Here is a 17,166-nt window from a genome sequence, read left to right on the forward strand (position 1 = left end):
AAGAAAGCATGGCCCGCAGGAAGAGAACACGATTCAGTTCCACGAGCTATACCCGGCAAACATGTTAAGAAAATGTATATTGCTGCAATGCTGCAATTTTTCGGCCAAAGCAAACTTCTCGAGATTACCATCACCTGGTTTCGATAACATTCATACACCGGCCGTTCGACTGCTAGCGCAATAATTGTTGGTATGAATATGCGTTCTTGGTTTGCCCGATTTTCTTATGCACAGTGTCACAGTGTCACTAAAAACGTGCACAGTGTCAGTAAAGAAAAAAGTGCCAGTATCACAGTGCTAATAAAAAAAAAAGTGCACACTGCTAGTAAAAATGGTAAAAGCGGATTTTTTATTCTGAATCTTAGGTGCACAAGTACCCGGGAATTATAGAAATAATTCACAACAGTCGTTCCACGAAAGCATTTAGCAAAAAGCTAACCCATTTCTTTTTGTGACATAGCAGTGGCTTACTTTTTCTGCACATATCTGCCCTATATTAAAAAAAAGAAAAATCCATGTTTTTATTAGAAAAGAAAACCTTACTTTGGCCGGCATAGTTAAGCTCTTCTTTCCTTTTGTTATATTCAGTCACACCGATATTTGTATTTTATGTGCAATTTTGTGTAACAATGTTGACTCGCGAATATACTTTTTACAGCATTTCTTAATTGTGTACCTTAAATGAATATGTGCTGTTTTTTATGTTTTCGTGTATAATGTTATATGCAATGTCTCCTTGGTGTTATGATCTGTTTTTCTTTGGTTAAACCTGCCCACTGCTCAGTTGTAGAGTGTAAAGGGGGCGGACGCTTCGTCAGGCAACTTTTGATTGCCTTTTTGTTCGCCTCCTCGGCAACCAAGTGTTGTTGAAATAAATCTGAATCTGAATCTGAATAATTGTATTGTTTTATCATCATGAAAAGAGTTCCACTGACCAGCAGGGTTCCAAGAATGTGGTGCCAAATCCACTACACGACGAGGAGTTTGCTCAGAGAGGGATTGGTGCTGATAATACTGTAGCAACAAGCTTTAGAAGTGACTTGGAAAAAAAAATGAGTTGACTCAACAAGCTGCCTTTACCGAAATTGCGCCCGGGCAATAGCCTCGGCACGTAAGAAGCCCGACCTTACCTTTTTGACACAGATGATCTGCATGACAGGCTGGCGGAGTTATACGCCGCTACTCTCCCACATGAAGCATTTATGCTCATTCTGTTTACACTTTCTCTTATGCAAAATTCCTCCCCTTGGCGTTCGTATCACCCCCTTGGTCAGAGACTGCTCAGAGCAAGTCTGCACAGAAGTTCCTCGTTTTCAGAGGATCTCGCAAGCCAGTTAAATTTCTCTTACATCAGCTCTTTCATTAACAAGTATCTGAACAGCAAGGCAGCTCTGGTGGCGCGCTGGTTTCCTTATGCTAATTTCAACACTGCAGAGCATAAGCTACGCTCGCGTCTTTTGCATGCAGTTCTTTAAGCAGACGGGGCTATGCCTTGCCCCCAACTGCCTGTAACCAATACCGGAAAGCCGGCGAGGTGGCCGAATGGTTATGGTGGTCAAAAGCATACCTGGAAGATATGGGTTTGATTACGGTCCCGGCTCAACATCGCGGCTAAACATTACAACGAATTTGCTCATGAATCTGCAGCTGTGAGAGCACTTTTCCCTTCGGCTGTTCATTCATTCCGTGAGCCAGAGCTTATGCGCTCAATTTACTCTTTTCACTGCTCCGAAATTTGCCTAACGTCTTTGAAATTATATTGACAGGAGTATTATATTTCTCTCAGTACATCTAGTAGTATTCGACCATCCTTAATGAGTGGGCTACGAACAACAAACTACTGACAGCTGAGCGGATTTGTGTATTATTTTGTAATATTTACGCTACCATAGTGTTACATAGTTCAGCATGCGCTGGCATCGTGTGCGAAGTTTTACGGTCGGATGCACTGCACTTTTCAGTCCGAGCTAACTGAGATGACCAGAGCGTCTGCGCTCGGATGACGGAATGTTAGGATCGGGAGCACTCAATCGGCGCCAGCTGTCTGCGACGTTTGATACGGCGAGTTTCACACATCATTTCGCCGAAAGCTGAAAGCAGGTCGCGGACAGGGAGTTCCGCTTGCATGCTGTCAGCATGCGCGCTATGTTTGCTCCGAGGGTGTAAAAAAAGGTTAAACTAGCAGACGTCGTGTATCGCCAGACCTACCTACAGTGTTATTGTACATTTCTTACAGGCTTTTTCATGCCATATGCTTGCTGCGAATGTGTCTTGCGCTTGTTTTCAGCTCGTCCCAATGTATTTTCGTGCCGTTTTAGTGCACAACTTTTGAGCGGGATGCCTCAGAGAAGAAGGCTGTCCTCTGTCTACAGCAGACCTCTCTGTTATCCCAGTGATCTCTGCTTTATTCCTATCCAGCCGTCAGCGTGTAGTAAGTGGTAGAGTAGCAAACAAGGCAATATGTAGTAAGAGAGAATACGAAAAAGTTTAAGGTAAGGCTGTTGTGAAACGAGTGGCCTTCACGGTGGCTAAGACAGCAACGAGAAACTGGCTCCAATCGTGGCGGACTATTGAAATCCAAGTCGTGATATGCAAATTATTTTAGAATTCGCCAGAGCACTGAAATTCAAGAACAAGCGCCAGAGCGTGATGAGACGCAACGAGTGCGACCTAGAGGTTCTTTTTAACACCTGTCAGATTTTCCCGCAGTTCCTCTTTTTGTTCCTTCAGAAGTCTTATGAATTCGTGACAGCCGCGCCAGTTCTCTAGTCTTGGACTTTCTTTTAGAAGCCTATTTTTTGTGAGGCAATGGTGGTGCTTCAAATAATAGGCCCTAATGTTGTAGACGTTGGGAAAAAAGGTAAAAATGGGGTTAAAGGCTGCATATTTCGTGGCAGAAAATTAAGACACAAACAAATGGCAAGAAGGGCATACGAAAAAAAAAGTTATCCCCGAGTTACTCCGTTAAATAAAATGGGGTCGTAAGCAGCATAATTTGGTGTCAGTGAAGCTCCTCCCCCCCCTCTCCTTTATAAGGGTGTTACGCTTCAGAAGTGAAGGTTCCTTCAGCGGTTTCTCTTCACACGCAGTCACAGTTCACATTGACACATTTATCACGCTTCTTAACACAGTTTCCACATTCTTGTCTTTTAACTCATCCGCACTGCATTTGATACAAATAATATTACTGCTATTAGTATCTCATTACTTAAAATGTCTCTATTTGCTCCACTAATTACCTCACTACTAGGCTTAAAATTAAGCAGACACCATACACATATAACCCCCTCCTTCAACATCGGAAGCGTCAACGTCCCTACATGGCCTAGTGTATAGCTTGTCTGGCACAACATTTCAGACCTACATGAGTGACGTCACGCGCGTGGTGTGAGCTTCTCGACACTACGACGCCGGGTTTGCCGCTGAACGGGAGCCTAGACGCTGTAGCGTTAGTATGTATGGGCAATTCGCATAGATTACTTATGACGCTTTTAGAGACAATGTAAGCGGCAGCGGTCGTTGCGCGGTTTCCGCTTTTCCACTTTGCTGGAGCCACCAAAAAACCCATTTGCCTCCTTTCCAATAGGTGCAACAGCCTCGCTACCCTCTGTTCCCTCTGGCTGAAGATGTCGTGCACGGTATTCCACCTTTCAAAGCGGAATTTTGGAGCGCAATAACACTTCAACACAGGGACAAAAAGAAGACGGGCAAGGCGCTGTTGTAGTGTCATGTATTGAAGAGTGAACGTTGCGCGTTAAATTGTTGCGCTTCAAATTCCCATTTTTATATAATCAGCCAAGTAGGTCCCCAACAAACGCTGCTGAAGGTTGTCCTTTCAACGTGGCAGGAGCTGCCGCGAAGAAGCTGTTCCTATTTCGCCTGGACATCACCAGATCAGGCTTTACCAGGACACTTAACGGCTTTTTGTCTAGTTATCCACCTGTTGCCAGCGCATGAAAGGAAGAGGTTTTTTCCCTCTCTCCACTTTGCCGCTCGCAACCCGTCGCGTGTCACCCTATCTTCATCTACCCCCTCCCACTTGCAATTCCTTCTCTTGTGAAAGTGAAGAGGGATATTTCTCTCCACTGTGCAACCTTCCAAACTTGGGAAGCTAAAAGGAGGTGTGTTCACCAGGACAGATAGCTTTTTCCCTAGTGATTTACCTAGTGATAACGCACTCCACCTTTTAAGAGAATTTTATTTTTCCTAAACAATCTACAGTCCTAAGGACTCTTTACACAAGTGGTCTGGTTTTCAAGGACATCACAATGAGTCATCATCGTACAGGTATCACATATATGCAAATGGCATTTCAGTGGACAATTCGTGGTTTCTACACGAGCTGGCTTAAAGCAGCTTCATTATGAACTTAAGTAGAATACAAGGAAGGAAAAGATGAGCAACACTCGCCAAACTTCCTAATACGGAAGGATGGGCGTAGACACACCTCCTGACAACGCCTCCACCTACTAACCATGGCATGTGGAGGCTTCGTCCGCAGACAGGATGTTTTTTTTCTCTGGTGAGGCGTGTAGTGCTAGAACGCTAAAAGATGCAGTTGATAAAAGTATCAGCGCACGCCGAAAGACAGCTTGGAATGCAGCATTTTCTTATAAGCGTGTAACCCTTGTGGTGCGGTTGCCTTTCCGAAAGAGGCTGTTCTCCGGTCACTTAACTCTGTTGTCTACTGACTCCTTCGGGCATAAATGCGAAACAGTCAATTTCCCATACTGCTGTGTGACTAAAATCTTACATCTGTCTACGGCCTAAGAAATTTAAGAATCTATTTCGTGGAAGAATTTCACCCTTTCGCAAAACGCTTCTGTAGTGGTAGTCATATTCAGATATATCATTCAACAAGGTACAGTGATGCCCGACCTGTGTCTATGCTTATGTGATTACACTTATCAGACAGCTGCATTCACCACAAAAGTTGCTCCAGGGTTCTCCATAAGTAAAGCGGCGCATCAGAGAATATTTTGTCCTGCGCCAAATGTTCAGAGAGCGTTTACTTCCTCCTTTGTACCGTTTGCTTCATTTAGCACTTGAGACTCCTTTCTCCACTGTTGCTAATATATCGCTTTTTGACTAATTTTGTGCTGTCACACACTGCTGCAAGACTGGAGGAAAGTACGCCAGAGAAATAACGCTGCATAAAATTATTAAGGATTCCATTTCTGCGGCCTGCATTTGTGATATGCAGATGTGACAGCCTTGCATGTTCATCCTTCTTACTTGTCATGTCTCCAGCACGCGTGAAGGAGAGTTTTTCCAGACAGATTTTTCTCAAAGACGGTAAGCCTCCTTCTCTTTCCTACGTCTCTGCATCCTGACACGCGCAGCAATGCTTTTTTTTGCTGCTCAGCCATTTTTCTTCGCTTTTCATATCATTTTTATGCTTGAGCTTCAAAGACACCGAGACCACAGATGGACCACGAGCTTCTTACAGATACCGCTTCTGTTTTTGTCAAGCCGTCGTTATTATGGTAATAAATGAAATGAATTATGCCTTCACACGTCTCAAGGTAAGGCTGTGGGCTAAAGTCAGCGCTGTAGTCAATTATCTTTCTGGTTAGAAATTGTTGCACAACAGGTTTTCTATTTATATACGGGACAACTTAGTGAGAAAAAAAAAACCTCTAATGTGCTTTCCTAGGTTTCCGTTGACTCTTGGCTTCCTTTATTGTTATGTTAAACGAACATCTCACTCTCCTGCCATTGTCTTCTCATTAGCGTAACGAGGGCTTCGGTTCTAACAATTTTTATGTCATAGTTAACGTAAGAGAGTTCTAGGACAGATGGCGTCCTCAGCGCACAAACATGTTCGACGTAGCACTTGTGGTATTACAGGAAGGTAGAAAGTGGCGCTGGTGCACACTCTGAAGGTTAGGCTACACGTCACATAAGTACACTACAGAACAGAAGGTTGGACAACGGCCGCCATAGCTCAATTGGCAAAGCACCTTAAGTGACATGCGGAGGTTATAAAATCAGATATCACCGGCAGCATTGGGTTCTCTTTACTCTTTTTTCAAATGGATTACGTCTCATGTAAAAATAGTTTACTCTTCTGAATGCCCATTCAGCAGCAACTCAAATAAAAAAAAGTAAAAACAATGTCCTGCGATTTCGTTCGTTTCAGTGCCTGTGGCCTTTCTTAAAAAGTCATAACATGCCCCTATATAGGCCCTACCGTTGTGTGTTACAAGCTTGTCATACTAAAGCGGAGTGCTTCAGAATAACTTATACTGCCTAGGGTTTTTTTTTTTTACATGCAATGCTGTTGTGAGGGAAGCTATCGCGCCGGGTGCAATTGAACAGACGCGTCAATCTTGGTGCAACATTTCCAGTACTCGCGTGTGCCGTAACACCACAAATTTACAATATGCACAGCAATATATTCTCTCCTGAAAAATGCCGTCACGTAATGTACATGAAACATCCAAATGGGCTTAAGGTGATAACTGTGCGCATGTATTTCCTTTCTTCTTCGGAAAGTCACGTACATGGCAAGACATCGGGGCAGACTACACTGCTCAAATCGTAGCATAGTCTACATGTTATTGCCAACACTGAGAAAGGCCGAGCGATAGCAATCAAATGAGATTTATTCGTTAGCACATATATGTGTGTGCGACAATTTCACGTTCCCTACCACTGCACTTGAGATTGAGAGCCTGCGAGATGAATCAAGACATTCTAGGATGTTTGTGTTAGAAAGAATAGATTATTTTTTTAAAGGCCGTTTAGTTGTTTACGCTTCTGTGTAATTCTGCATAATTTGAAGGATAGTACAAATAACCTGAGCGGCAGTTCACTGCCTTCTTGCAAGTACTTGCTAAAGCGGAGTCAATTAGTAAACGATTTGGTAACGAGGCAAGCAACTGTATTATAAAATGCCTTGGGTAATTCCACTGGGGGCTACGGAGAATGATTTTGTTGTCATAAGACCTCATTCAGTTGCCTTGCGCTTCAGTGCAATGATCTGCATAATTTGAGGATAGTACAAATAACCTGAGCGCCAGTTGATTGCCTTCATGTAAGTGCCGGCTAAACCTTAGTGAATTGGTAAATGTTTTGGTTATCAGGCAAGCCACTCACTTTTATTGTAGCATGCGTATGATAGTCGCACTGTGTGCTATGAAGAGGTTGTTTTTCTTGGGGGAAGAGGGGGTTTAAAAGACTATTGAGTTGTTTACTCTTCGGTGCAATTATCCGCATAATTTCAAGGATAGCACAAATAACCTGAGCGTCAGTGTATTCTCTCTTGCAAATAGGTGCTAAACCAAATTGAATAGATAAAAGTTTTGGTGATGAGGCATGCCATTTACTTTATTGTAAAATACATGTGATTATTAAAGCGAAAGCTATACTATGCAATGTCGACACGGTCGTGTCCACAAAAAGTATCCGCAGCAGTTGTGAGGAACTTAGAAGAGCTAGCGCCAAACGAATGGTTGCATTCGGAAGAGGATGATGTGAGGAAGCTGCGCAAAAAAAATTATGTCGATAGAGTGATTAGTTAATTAATTAGAACCAAAAACATCCAAAAAGTGGGCGGGGCTAAGGCAACGTGTGGCGCCAAATTTCAAAAACCGGAAGTGTGAGCACAGCCAACGCGTGGTGCCAAATTTGAGAACGAAGCGTGGAGCCAAGCTTGAAAGCTCAAAATGGGCAATTGATGGAGCTTGAATAATTAAGACAATTAATTGTGGCAATTGGACAATTGGATGAATTTTCATCAGTGCTTAAAAGAGTAAATGTGAGAAGGGACAAGTGAAGCAAAGAGAGGCACGAGTGAAGCAAAGAGAGGCAACGAGAAGAAAAGAAGGGCAAAGAAAACGAAGAGGGGTCAATGCTTTCACATCCTTCCAATGCGGATTGCCGCAGTGACCTCAAACGCTTCTGCCCTGTTAATTATCTAACAGCATATGAGTTTGAGTTTCCTGCACTAGAGATATCGTGACAAAATTACTTGCGTCCTTGCCACTAATGTGCACGCAGGAAGTTCAGAACGACTGGAAGAGTTGAAAATACGTTTCAGGCATAGTAGAGCGTGCTTCACTTTTCAGAAATAGGACCGCAACCTGCTGTATATTATTTATTTAGTGTCTCAAATATTGTTTTTTTCAATATCGCCTCATTGGAACGCAATAAATCTCAGGGCAGCACTATAGACATGAACAGTTACCTGCATGCAAGATGTTATCACCAAATATTCGGTGATTCCTGCGCACTCGTTGTGCACAAGGCCATGATGTTGTTTTCAGTGCTCCAGGAGCATGCGTCATAGTATGTCAGTAACACCACCTCTTCGCTATTAGGTTCGATATTGTTCCAGGACGCATTTTAAATGCGCGGGCATCTTCTTTAGCGTGCAAGGAGTTGCAATTTGCGAAGTACTGAAATGTTAGGGATTCTATAGAGAGCTGCATATGTGAGGAAGCTACGGATGTAAGACCATAATTGAATAGTGCATTTGAAAATGTGCGCAGTGGGTTTTGCGGTTCGATTACGGCTGTACCCGGATGTCTTAGAAGACGCCTCTGTAATTATTCTGCTTACTGACAAATTGTCGCTTCAGTTATATGAAATATGCCTAAATCCTAACAACTGGAGCTGCAAAGAAATTTCAAAGGTTTAACTCTTCGAGCTATTGTTTCTTTTTGCAAGTACACAGTGAAAAAGATGATCTGTTGAGATAGTAGGAAAAGCCTAAATGCAAGCAAGAGTGAGATATTTCGGATGCATGCTCTGAGCGGTGTGCTTTATTTTTTGTGCCCCGTGGTTTCAGAGCAACTGTTAGAAAAAATTTGCATACCGCTTTTACCCCTGCACCTCTCTTGTTCAAACGGTTTCCCGAGAATGGAAGAAATATGCCGCCTAAGGAAATGTACGGCTACCGATTGATCGCAAGAAACCTCTCCCCTGCCCAGAATAGGCGGCCTCGTGCTTGCAACAACAAAGTTCTGGGAACAACGGGGAGAGAGGGAAAAAAATCGGGACAAGGCAGAGGGAAAGCATGTGTGCTTCCATCGTAGAAAAGTGTTCTTCTTTGCTTGGCTCTTTGTCGGGGCGCACGTTCTCGCTTTGCTCTGAAGTCTTGGGGAATTCGGCGAACAAGGGAGCGGGAACTCATTTGTAATCCCAGAAGCTTTGGTAACACAACCTATCATGGCGTCCCCGCTTTCCAAGCGAACGCATGGCCCGGATCTTAGCCCAGCCTGCAGGGCTTATTGATGGCATTCCTATATAGGGGAATGTTTGGCTGTTCCACCTCATCCCTAGAATAGAAAGAAAAGAAATGGATAGCGGAATGAAAGCCAGGCTGGCCTTGCGCCGTAACAGTGGATCGATGGACAACTTGCGTTTCCTGCGCACAAACATGTTCCTTCTTTGCTGGGATTATAAATTATAGTACATTAAGTAAAAGCATATGCGGAAAAAGTACACTGGACAGTTATTACCTGTAGCATACATTTAAACACCAGCGCACAGAGCAACTAAACTCAAAAGAGTTCTATCTGAGCTTCGTACTGAAAGCCTTTGTTCGTTTTCGGATTTGATTGCGTATGGTTAAATACCGGTGTTGCAAGCGTAGCTCGCACATACAGCAGGGCATGCTACCTGTATTTATTTCCGTAACTTCAACTTGCAACAAGAATGTACTCTGTTCGGCCAAATTTATTTGCCTTTGCGGCGCATCTTTGTGTAACGTTTGCATAGGTGCTTCCTTTCTCTGAAGCGAATAATGGTTTTGAAATTCGAAGACTTAGAGTTAAGGGAACCTGTTCATCGTTATCTCTCTTTATAGAATGGAACTAATTTGCTTATAAATAGCTTATGGTAGTTAAGCAACTGTCACTAGTGACACGGAATGCAATCTATAAAAAAAGTTGATTGTAGGAAAAGCCTTCGTATATAAAATAATGAAAAGACGAAGTCAGTGCGTACTATTAAACGTTTATATATCCACAGTTAGGTTTAGCACTCTCTTAACATACGAAGAGTCCTCATTCAACGTCGTGCATCATAAGCTCGTGTCATAAGCTTATGCTGTGCTTTATTAAACTGAGCTCAAGCTTTTGTGGCAATTTCATAATGTTCCCATGATTTTTGGGATTGGTAAATGTGGCTATCATTTTCTCTTCCTTTTAGCGCAGCGAATAAGTCTCCAGTGCTTCTTGGAGACATATGTTCGAACAGCATGAGCGTTCATGGTGACGCAACCGCACCAAAGACGACGATTACGGCAGTGTAGAAGCGTAGCCAAGGAGGGCGGATGCCGAGAATAATCTCTAGAGGAAGCAAGCAGTACTAACAAGGTCGGTGTTCACTCTCTTCTTCATTACAGACAAGCCAGAGGTCAGTCTCCGAGTGGTGTCCTCGTGTCGGGGTTCGCAAGTGGGCTCTCACGCTGTCCACCTGCGGTGCGAGGCGAAGGCCAACCCGCGGGTGAGCCGCTTCACGTGGAAGCTGAACGGGACGACGATGGACTTCCAGCGCACCGCTCGTGAAGGAGACCCTTCCCGGCGCCTGTCGCGCGCATCGCTCAAGACCAACCTTACCGGATCATTCCTCTGCATTGCAGAAAATAGCGAGGGCTTGACCCATAGCGAAACGTTGCTCCTGCCACACTGTAAGCTCCTAATTGAGCAGCTGTGAAGTTCACTTTTAACGAGAGAGCATTAAGGCTCCTTTTCTGCAGCAAATCTGCCGTTGTCATCGCTAGCGCTGTGAGCGGCTAATATCCGGAGCAGCAACCAAGGTCACCTGCTTCACGTGACCTTGTGGAGTCATCACAATCTGCCCACCAGATTTTAACCAACTGGCCACCGTGGCAGGTGGCAGTTAAAGATTGGTCACGAGAGTTTGCTCGGGAACAGCAACTTGAGTCGCACAAGCCCCACCGGTGGCAGCACCTGCCATCGCAGAGCAGTGGCGCATCGCTTAACCGCTGCACCACTGCGCAAGGATTGGTATGAGGTATCCCAGGGATCTGTGGATGTTAAGCCGAGAATGACTAATTTCGCTTAACTCAGCAATAACCTATTAACGCCCTCGCGTCATATCGTTAACGCAGAGCTTGAGTGTCCCATCTAATTTTTGTATTAAATCAGTTCCCAGGGAATAAGTAAGAAATAGAACGACTGTTGATTGAAAGAGCGAGAGATTCGCCGCTCTTGAAACAGCGCTGACATGCTGCCCTGCGTTCGGGAGGGGCTTTCTGAACGAAAGGCGGAGAGTGAAGGTTAGAGAAATTATTAAAGAAAAAAAAATTAAGCAAACGAAACCCATGGGGTCACTGTCTCTTGGTATACAGTTGAAGAGGAATGCAGTAGAGTTCTAAATTTTGTGGATAAAAATCACAATAATAACTGGTTTTGGGGGAAAGGAATTAGCGCGGTATCTGTCTCATATATCGTTGGACACCTGAACTGCGCTGTAAGGGAAGGGATAAAGGAGGGAGTGAAAGAGGAAAGGAAGAGAAATGTGCCGTAGTGGTGGGCTCCGGAATAATTTCGACCACCTGGGGATCTTAAACGTGCACTGACATCGCACAACACACGGGCGCCTTAGCGTTTCGCCTCCATCAAAACGCAGCCACCGCGGTCGGGTTCGAACCCGGGAACTACGGATCAGAAGCCGAGCGCCCTAACCACTCAGCCACCACGGCGGGTTAAATTTTGTGGAGGCGTTTACGTTTTTTTCAGCTAGCAGCATTAAAGTTGAGTGCACGGCTAATACATGTAAATAGCATCCAAGATGGTTTGTAATGTTTGTCAGTACGTCAAACTTCATCCAAGTAGGCAAAAAAAAAAAAGTCTCGTGCACCCTGGTATTGCGCAGCAGAGGCTGAGGGACCTAAAACAAAGCTGACTACTAGTGGCATTTCTCAGAGAGATTTCATCTGGTGTTGTTAATAAGCTCACTCGTCTCCATAACCTGAGCATATTGAAAGGATTTGCAGCTTAGTTTCAACAGAGCTGCAGTTGTTTTAATATGGACTTTTCGGCACACGTTAGCGGTATCGCAAACCATCCGTAAACGCTGCGGAAGGTACATACGATAAGTTCATTAAGTAGACAATAATATTATGGACACCAACCGGGCAAAATGAAGTGCCGTTATTAAACCGCCATTTATTTTAACAAAGTGCGGCATTATGCTCACGTTACCCTCGAAGTTGGGGATGTGGCCAACCAAGAATGGCGGTAGCGTTGGCCAGGTTCCAGCAGACAGAGCGCCGAGGCTGTTCCAGGATGGCGGGGCGTAGTGAGGGAAAACATGGCCAGTAGGGGGGGGGGGGGGGGGGGGGGGGTCTACGACGGCTGAGCACGCACGGCGTGGATGCCGCGTGCCAAAAAGCTGCGATGGCCAGAATATTTAATTACGTGGAGGATGCAGAAATTACATGAGAAACGATTAATATACGCAGTTCGAATATATAAGGAGTAACAGCGGATGAAGAGTGATAAATTGAGGTCTAGTCGGTGTAGTCGGCTTAGTAGGTATTTTGTTCTTCAGCTGAACTGTTCGCTCATCTTAGGTCCGGTAGTCGTCTGGCCATGGTAAAGTATTGCTGGAAATGTCAAGGTGAGCGAGAGCGCAAGCCCGTTGTTCTCTAATCAGTCTTGCTTTGAAACCTACCCGCACAATCCCGTAAATGCATTGTCATGAATGCCTCGGAGAGCTCCCTGGGAGCTCTTGCCCACAGTGATAATAATGGTTTGGCGCTGAGGGTGAAGAATCTCTTGTGAAGGTGAACACTCGTGAAAACGCAGCAACTGCTTGTGTTCCCACTTTTGTGCAACTCAAAACCGGAGTGTATGGTACCATAGTTGGTGCACCGGGCCCAGCTTACTATGATAAACACTACTCCATCTTACAATCCCGATGCAGTCTCATAAGGCTGAGAAATTGCAGTGGATGGCAGAACTGTTTGCTGCGAAGGGCAGTATGCCGCACAATTCTGCTACAAGAGGTAGAAATTTAGTAGAAGTAAGAATATGCACACTTAGGACGCATTACATATTAGTACAATATACAGGAACCAAGTTGATGTCTCGCCATAGAACGAGAGCGGTCGTCATTATCATCAGACGTTCGGCGCCTTGCCCATCGATTCACCCGTTCCTGTTGTGTAGGCGGACTCCCTGTTTTTGGGGACACTACAGTGTATTCGATCTCTAGGAATTGATGGGGACGCAGATATAGTAGATGTCATGTAAAGAGCTTTTGAGATGTCCATCTGACAAACTATATTCAGTGGAATACGTGCGATACCAGCGTTACATCCTGAGAAGAAATAAACCTTGCAAGTTTCTTCAAAATATATTTCACATAATACACAGCGTGAAGAGCAGTGTTGATGTCAAGAAATAATTTGTTTGTCAGCTGCCCAGTTGAACAGAAACTGAGAAAATGATTTCCTCGATTTAGAGGGATAAGCAGACAAATAGTTGGAACCTTATCACTTTTGACAGCATTCAGTTTTAATTTATCTAGGTTAGCAAGTTTCCAGTATGGCATACTATATGGTACACCATCTGCTTCCGAATAGTCAGGTGCAAGTTACCAAGTGGTATTACCAGTAATATTGTAGATAACATATCGCCTTGTTCGACGTCAGCTGTTCCCTCCAAAAACAACAGCACAAACCTCTTCAACGCGTACATTCACTTTCAGAGAAAAAGAAGATTGAATTAAGAGATATTTTTAACATATAGTTCCTGTCACTTGCTGAAGTAGTGTCTTATATACGGCGGAACTGGTCACATCATTGAAAGCTTTTTGAGATCGTCATATATAGTGCTACGCTGGCTGAACGAAATAAGCTTTTGATGCGCTTTCTAATTCTTCCGCTCTTACTTTCATGCTAATATAGATTGATAACATTTGACATGACTACAACCGAACATCTTTTTACGACACGTCACAAATTTTATTCCTGCATTGATGACAGTTTCAGTTTCACAGAATTACAGACAGTGCGATATGAGATGTGGTATGCAGAGCATAACGTCCGAAAGATGCACATGGGCTGTAACAGACGCCGTAGTGGAGGGCTTCAAACTTATTTTGGCTACCTCGGAACCTATGTAAACACTGGCGTCGCACAGCACGCTGATAGTTCTGTATTTCGCCTCATCGCAATTCGGCCGCCGCTTCGTGGATTCGATCCCGCGATCCAGCGCGCAGCAGCCTGACGCATTAGCCACGATACCACAGCGACGGGTAGTGGAATATAGATAACGCACGCAGTAAAGTGTCGATCAATCATCAGGCTTTCTTCGTCAATATTTGCGTATACTGAGAAAATGAACCGGAAGTAGAAAGTGCTTTTTTGAGTCGCTTCATGAAGCTCTAACATGAGGCGTTCACAGTGTGAAAGACTTCGGCGGAAGCAACCTTTATACTCGAAAGAGGTGAGTGACGTGCTGATAAATATAAAATGCTTAATTGGCTACTAAATATACGCTGAATACAGGACTAGATTGATATAAACTGGTATATTTAGCAGCTAATATACAGCGCAGTACGAAGGTACCATGATTAAACTACAAAAGAATTATTCGAAAAAGTGGAGATAAGTGTCCTGCTTGTCGGAACAGTCATCCATACATGTGTAAGAAACGTAAAGGTGCGAGCACGTCGGAATTTGCATTGGCAATTCTCTTTCTACCAGGAGAATTTATTTACCACTGCATTATTTCAGTACAATGCAGAGACCATTATAGTGTGATTACGCATGAATCAAAGACACCGTTGATGATTGGCGAGCATAACCGGCTTAAGAAAGCCTATATCACCAAGAATCCGGTTAAGATATCGTCAGGATTAAACCAGTGATCTGCTTAAAAATCTGACATCTGACAATATACTTCTAAAATTCACGTCTTTCTCTTGCCTGTATGGGTGGCGAAAAGTGTCGAAGGTTAGCAAGCATAAGAAAAGATTTGATTCAAAGGCAGCCAAAAAAAAGGCCCTCCTTCTATTGTGGTAAACAAAAGGAACATTTTTCGCCTGTAGCAAACAACTGAAGGCAAGTGTAGAACCCTCACATTCAACCCCTGTCACTGCAACAAATATCAAGAGCGGTGCATGCCTTTTCTAGGTACTCGAGCCTCATAAATGAAGGACTTCCACCACCTTATCTTTTTAACGCAACCAGCGCCACCCTTCCTAGTAAGTGTTCGAGCACTGAGAGATTTAAGTGGCCTTTTCCATGCACTGTGCTCCACGATATCAGTGAGGTCTATTTTTTCAAGGACCCCTTCTTAGACATCTACTACTGGCTCCAACTGCGCTCCGCACGCAAAGCCGCAGGGTGTCGCGCGCATTCATGCTTTCTAGGAAAGTTTCCGGGCCGCCACCATACTTCTCCGAAGCGTGCCTACGAGCGAAGTAAGTGCGGTATTCTGAAAACATTTTCCATCTTGTCTTCGGCAGTTAACCTTTCCTTGAAAAACACTGCGCCCACAGCATCAGCACAGTGTCTCCGCCATCAGGCCACACTGGTTCAATGAATGCAGAAAGATAAGCGGGATATTCGATGGGTTCCTTGATCGAGAGTAAGTGAAAATTACAAGGCAAGTTACTTTTATGAGCCACTGCGGTGCATCATCGGTGGTCGTGGTGCTCGGCTGCTGACCTGAAAGACGCGAGTTTGATCCCGGGCTTGGTGGTCGCATTTCGGTGGAGGCTAAATACTAGAGGCGCGTGTACTGTGCGATGTCAATGCACATTAAGAACCCTAGGTGATAGAAATTACGTGGAATCCTTCAGTGTGGCGTCCGCCGTAGCCTGAGTAGCTTTGGAACATTAAGGCCCATAGAACGTTAGGCCGAACTTCTATAATATGAGATCAATATTAACTTCTGGTGGCCAACCTTCTGATAAAGGTTACCAATATTCACTGCTCTGTAACAACCATTTAGCATGACGTAAATTTATGCGGTTGTCTTCTGCTTGTCTTTGCATCTATGTTTTCATTTTATTACTCTGGTCGTCCGTCCTTGCGCTGTTCCAGCAAAAAGCAGCAGGTACCAACTTGCCCACCGGTTCATTATTAGGGAAGGCTTCTAGAGTGGGTTTGAGTGAAACAATCTAATTTAAAAGCATGAGGAAAAGTGCTGCAATTTAATGGTCGTCATCTTTCAGTGAAGCGAAACTATCAATAGTTTATAGACTGCGATAGTACGAGCATGGTTCTTTTCTCTTAGCTTTCTTTTGTTGTTCCTTACTCTATGTTGTTGACAGGCAAAACTCTGCCTTCAAGCGTAAGGGCGCATTCTCAGCACTGGTGACGCCACCATCTGCTTACGAAATTTCTCTGTTTCGCCACGTAGAAAACGTCGTTTAAACAAAACACTTAGGCCCCTCTTATCTGCTTGAAAACTGTCCGGCGTGGGCCCATCGAGCGGACAAAAGCCGCGTTACTAGCGTCGACGGTAAGTGGCAGAGTTTTCTGGTTTCTGCAGCACTTTGGCAATGTTCGGCTCTCTGCACTTAGGAATAATTTTGCCTGTCACTGCAACCGAGCAGCAGTTCTTGCACAGCAGCATTAGAGGTCGTATTTTCGTGTGTTTCGCTTGTTGAGTGTTGAGGATTTGTCGGCAGCATTCCCGAGTTGTCGCAAGCAAGCACATGGGTCGGAAGGAGTAAACAAGGCGTCAGGTGTAGTGTACGATACGAGAGCGCGGGGCAGAAACCGATTGCTGACCGTGTCGTTTTTCTTGGGCGGAGCGAGCCGTCAGAGTTGACAAACGATGGCGCTGCGGGGGAGGAAAGGCTCCTCCGAAGCCCGAATACGTCGCGGGCCCTGTCAACCGAGTTGCCGCGCCTCGGGTTCACGGTATTGTGAAAAGACCCGTCTCGGCTCTCGCACTGTCGTTTTTTTTTTTTTTTGCGGATGATTCGGGTATCGGGTCTTCTGCGCGAATGGTTAGCGCGCTTGCACAAAACACGTTTCGCGTCCTCCCACGCGAGGGGAAATTAGAAATGCGCGTGGAGAGCAGCTTTGAAAAAAAAAGTAAATTCTGTTCTCTGTTTTAAATGCGCCGCTACTCCTTTCTATTACAGGGCTCTTTGATAGTTAATGCAGTTAAAGTAAAAGAAACAGGTGACAGATGCATGCGCAGACAATTCAACCTATTTCTTTAT

At 44.5% G+C, this 17,166-nt stretch overlaps 1 protein-coding gene across 1 annotated transcript in view; it reads left to right on the forward strand.

Annotated features, from left to right (window-relative positions):
- The window catches only part of LOC144094752 (cell adhesion molecule 4-like), a 75,977-nt gene that overhangs the window by 40,791 nt on the left and 18,020 nt on the right, over positions 1–17,166 (forward strand). Inside the window, exon 3 of the mRNA XM_077628662.1 lies at positions 10,355–10,639. Coding sequence (XP_077484788.1) covers positions 10,355–10,639 — 285 coding nt within the window. The remainder of the gene's footprint in view (positions 1–10,354; positions 10,640–17,166) is intronic.

The sequence above is a fragment of the Amblyomma americanum genome, chromosome 6 (genome assembly GCF_052857255.1).
Source record: "Amblyomma americanum isolate KBUSLIRL-KWMA chromosome 6, ASM5285725v1, whole genome shotgun sequence".
Lineage (NCBI taxonomy): Eukaryota > Metazoa > Arthropoda > Arachnida > Ixodida > Ixodidae > Amblyomma > Amblyomma americanum.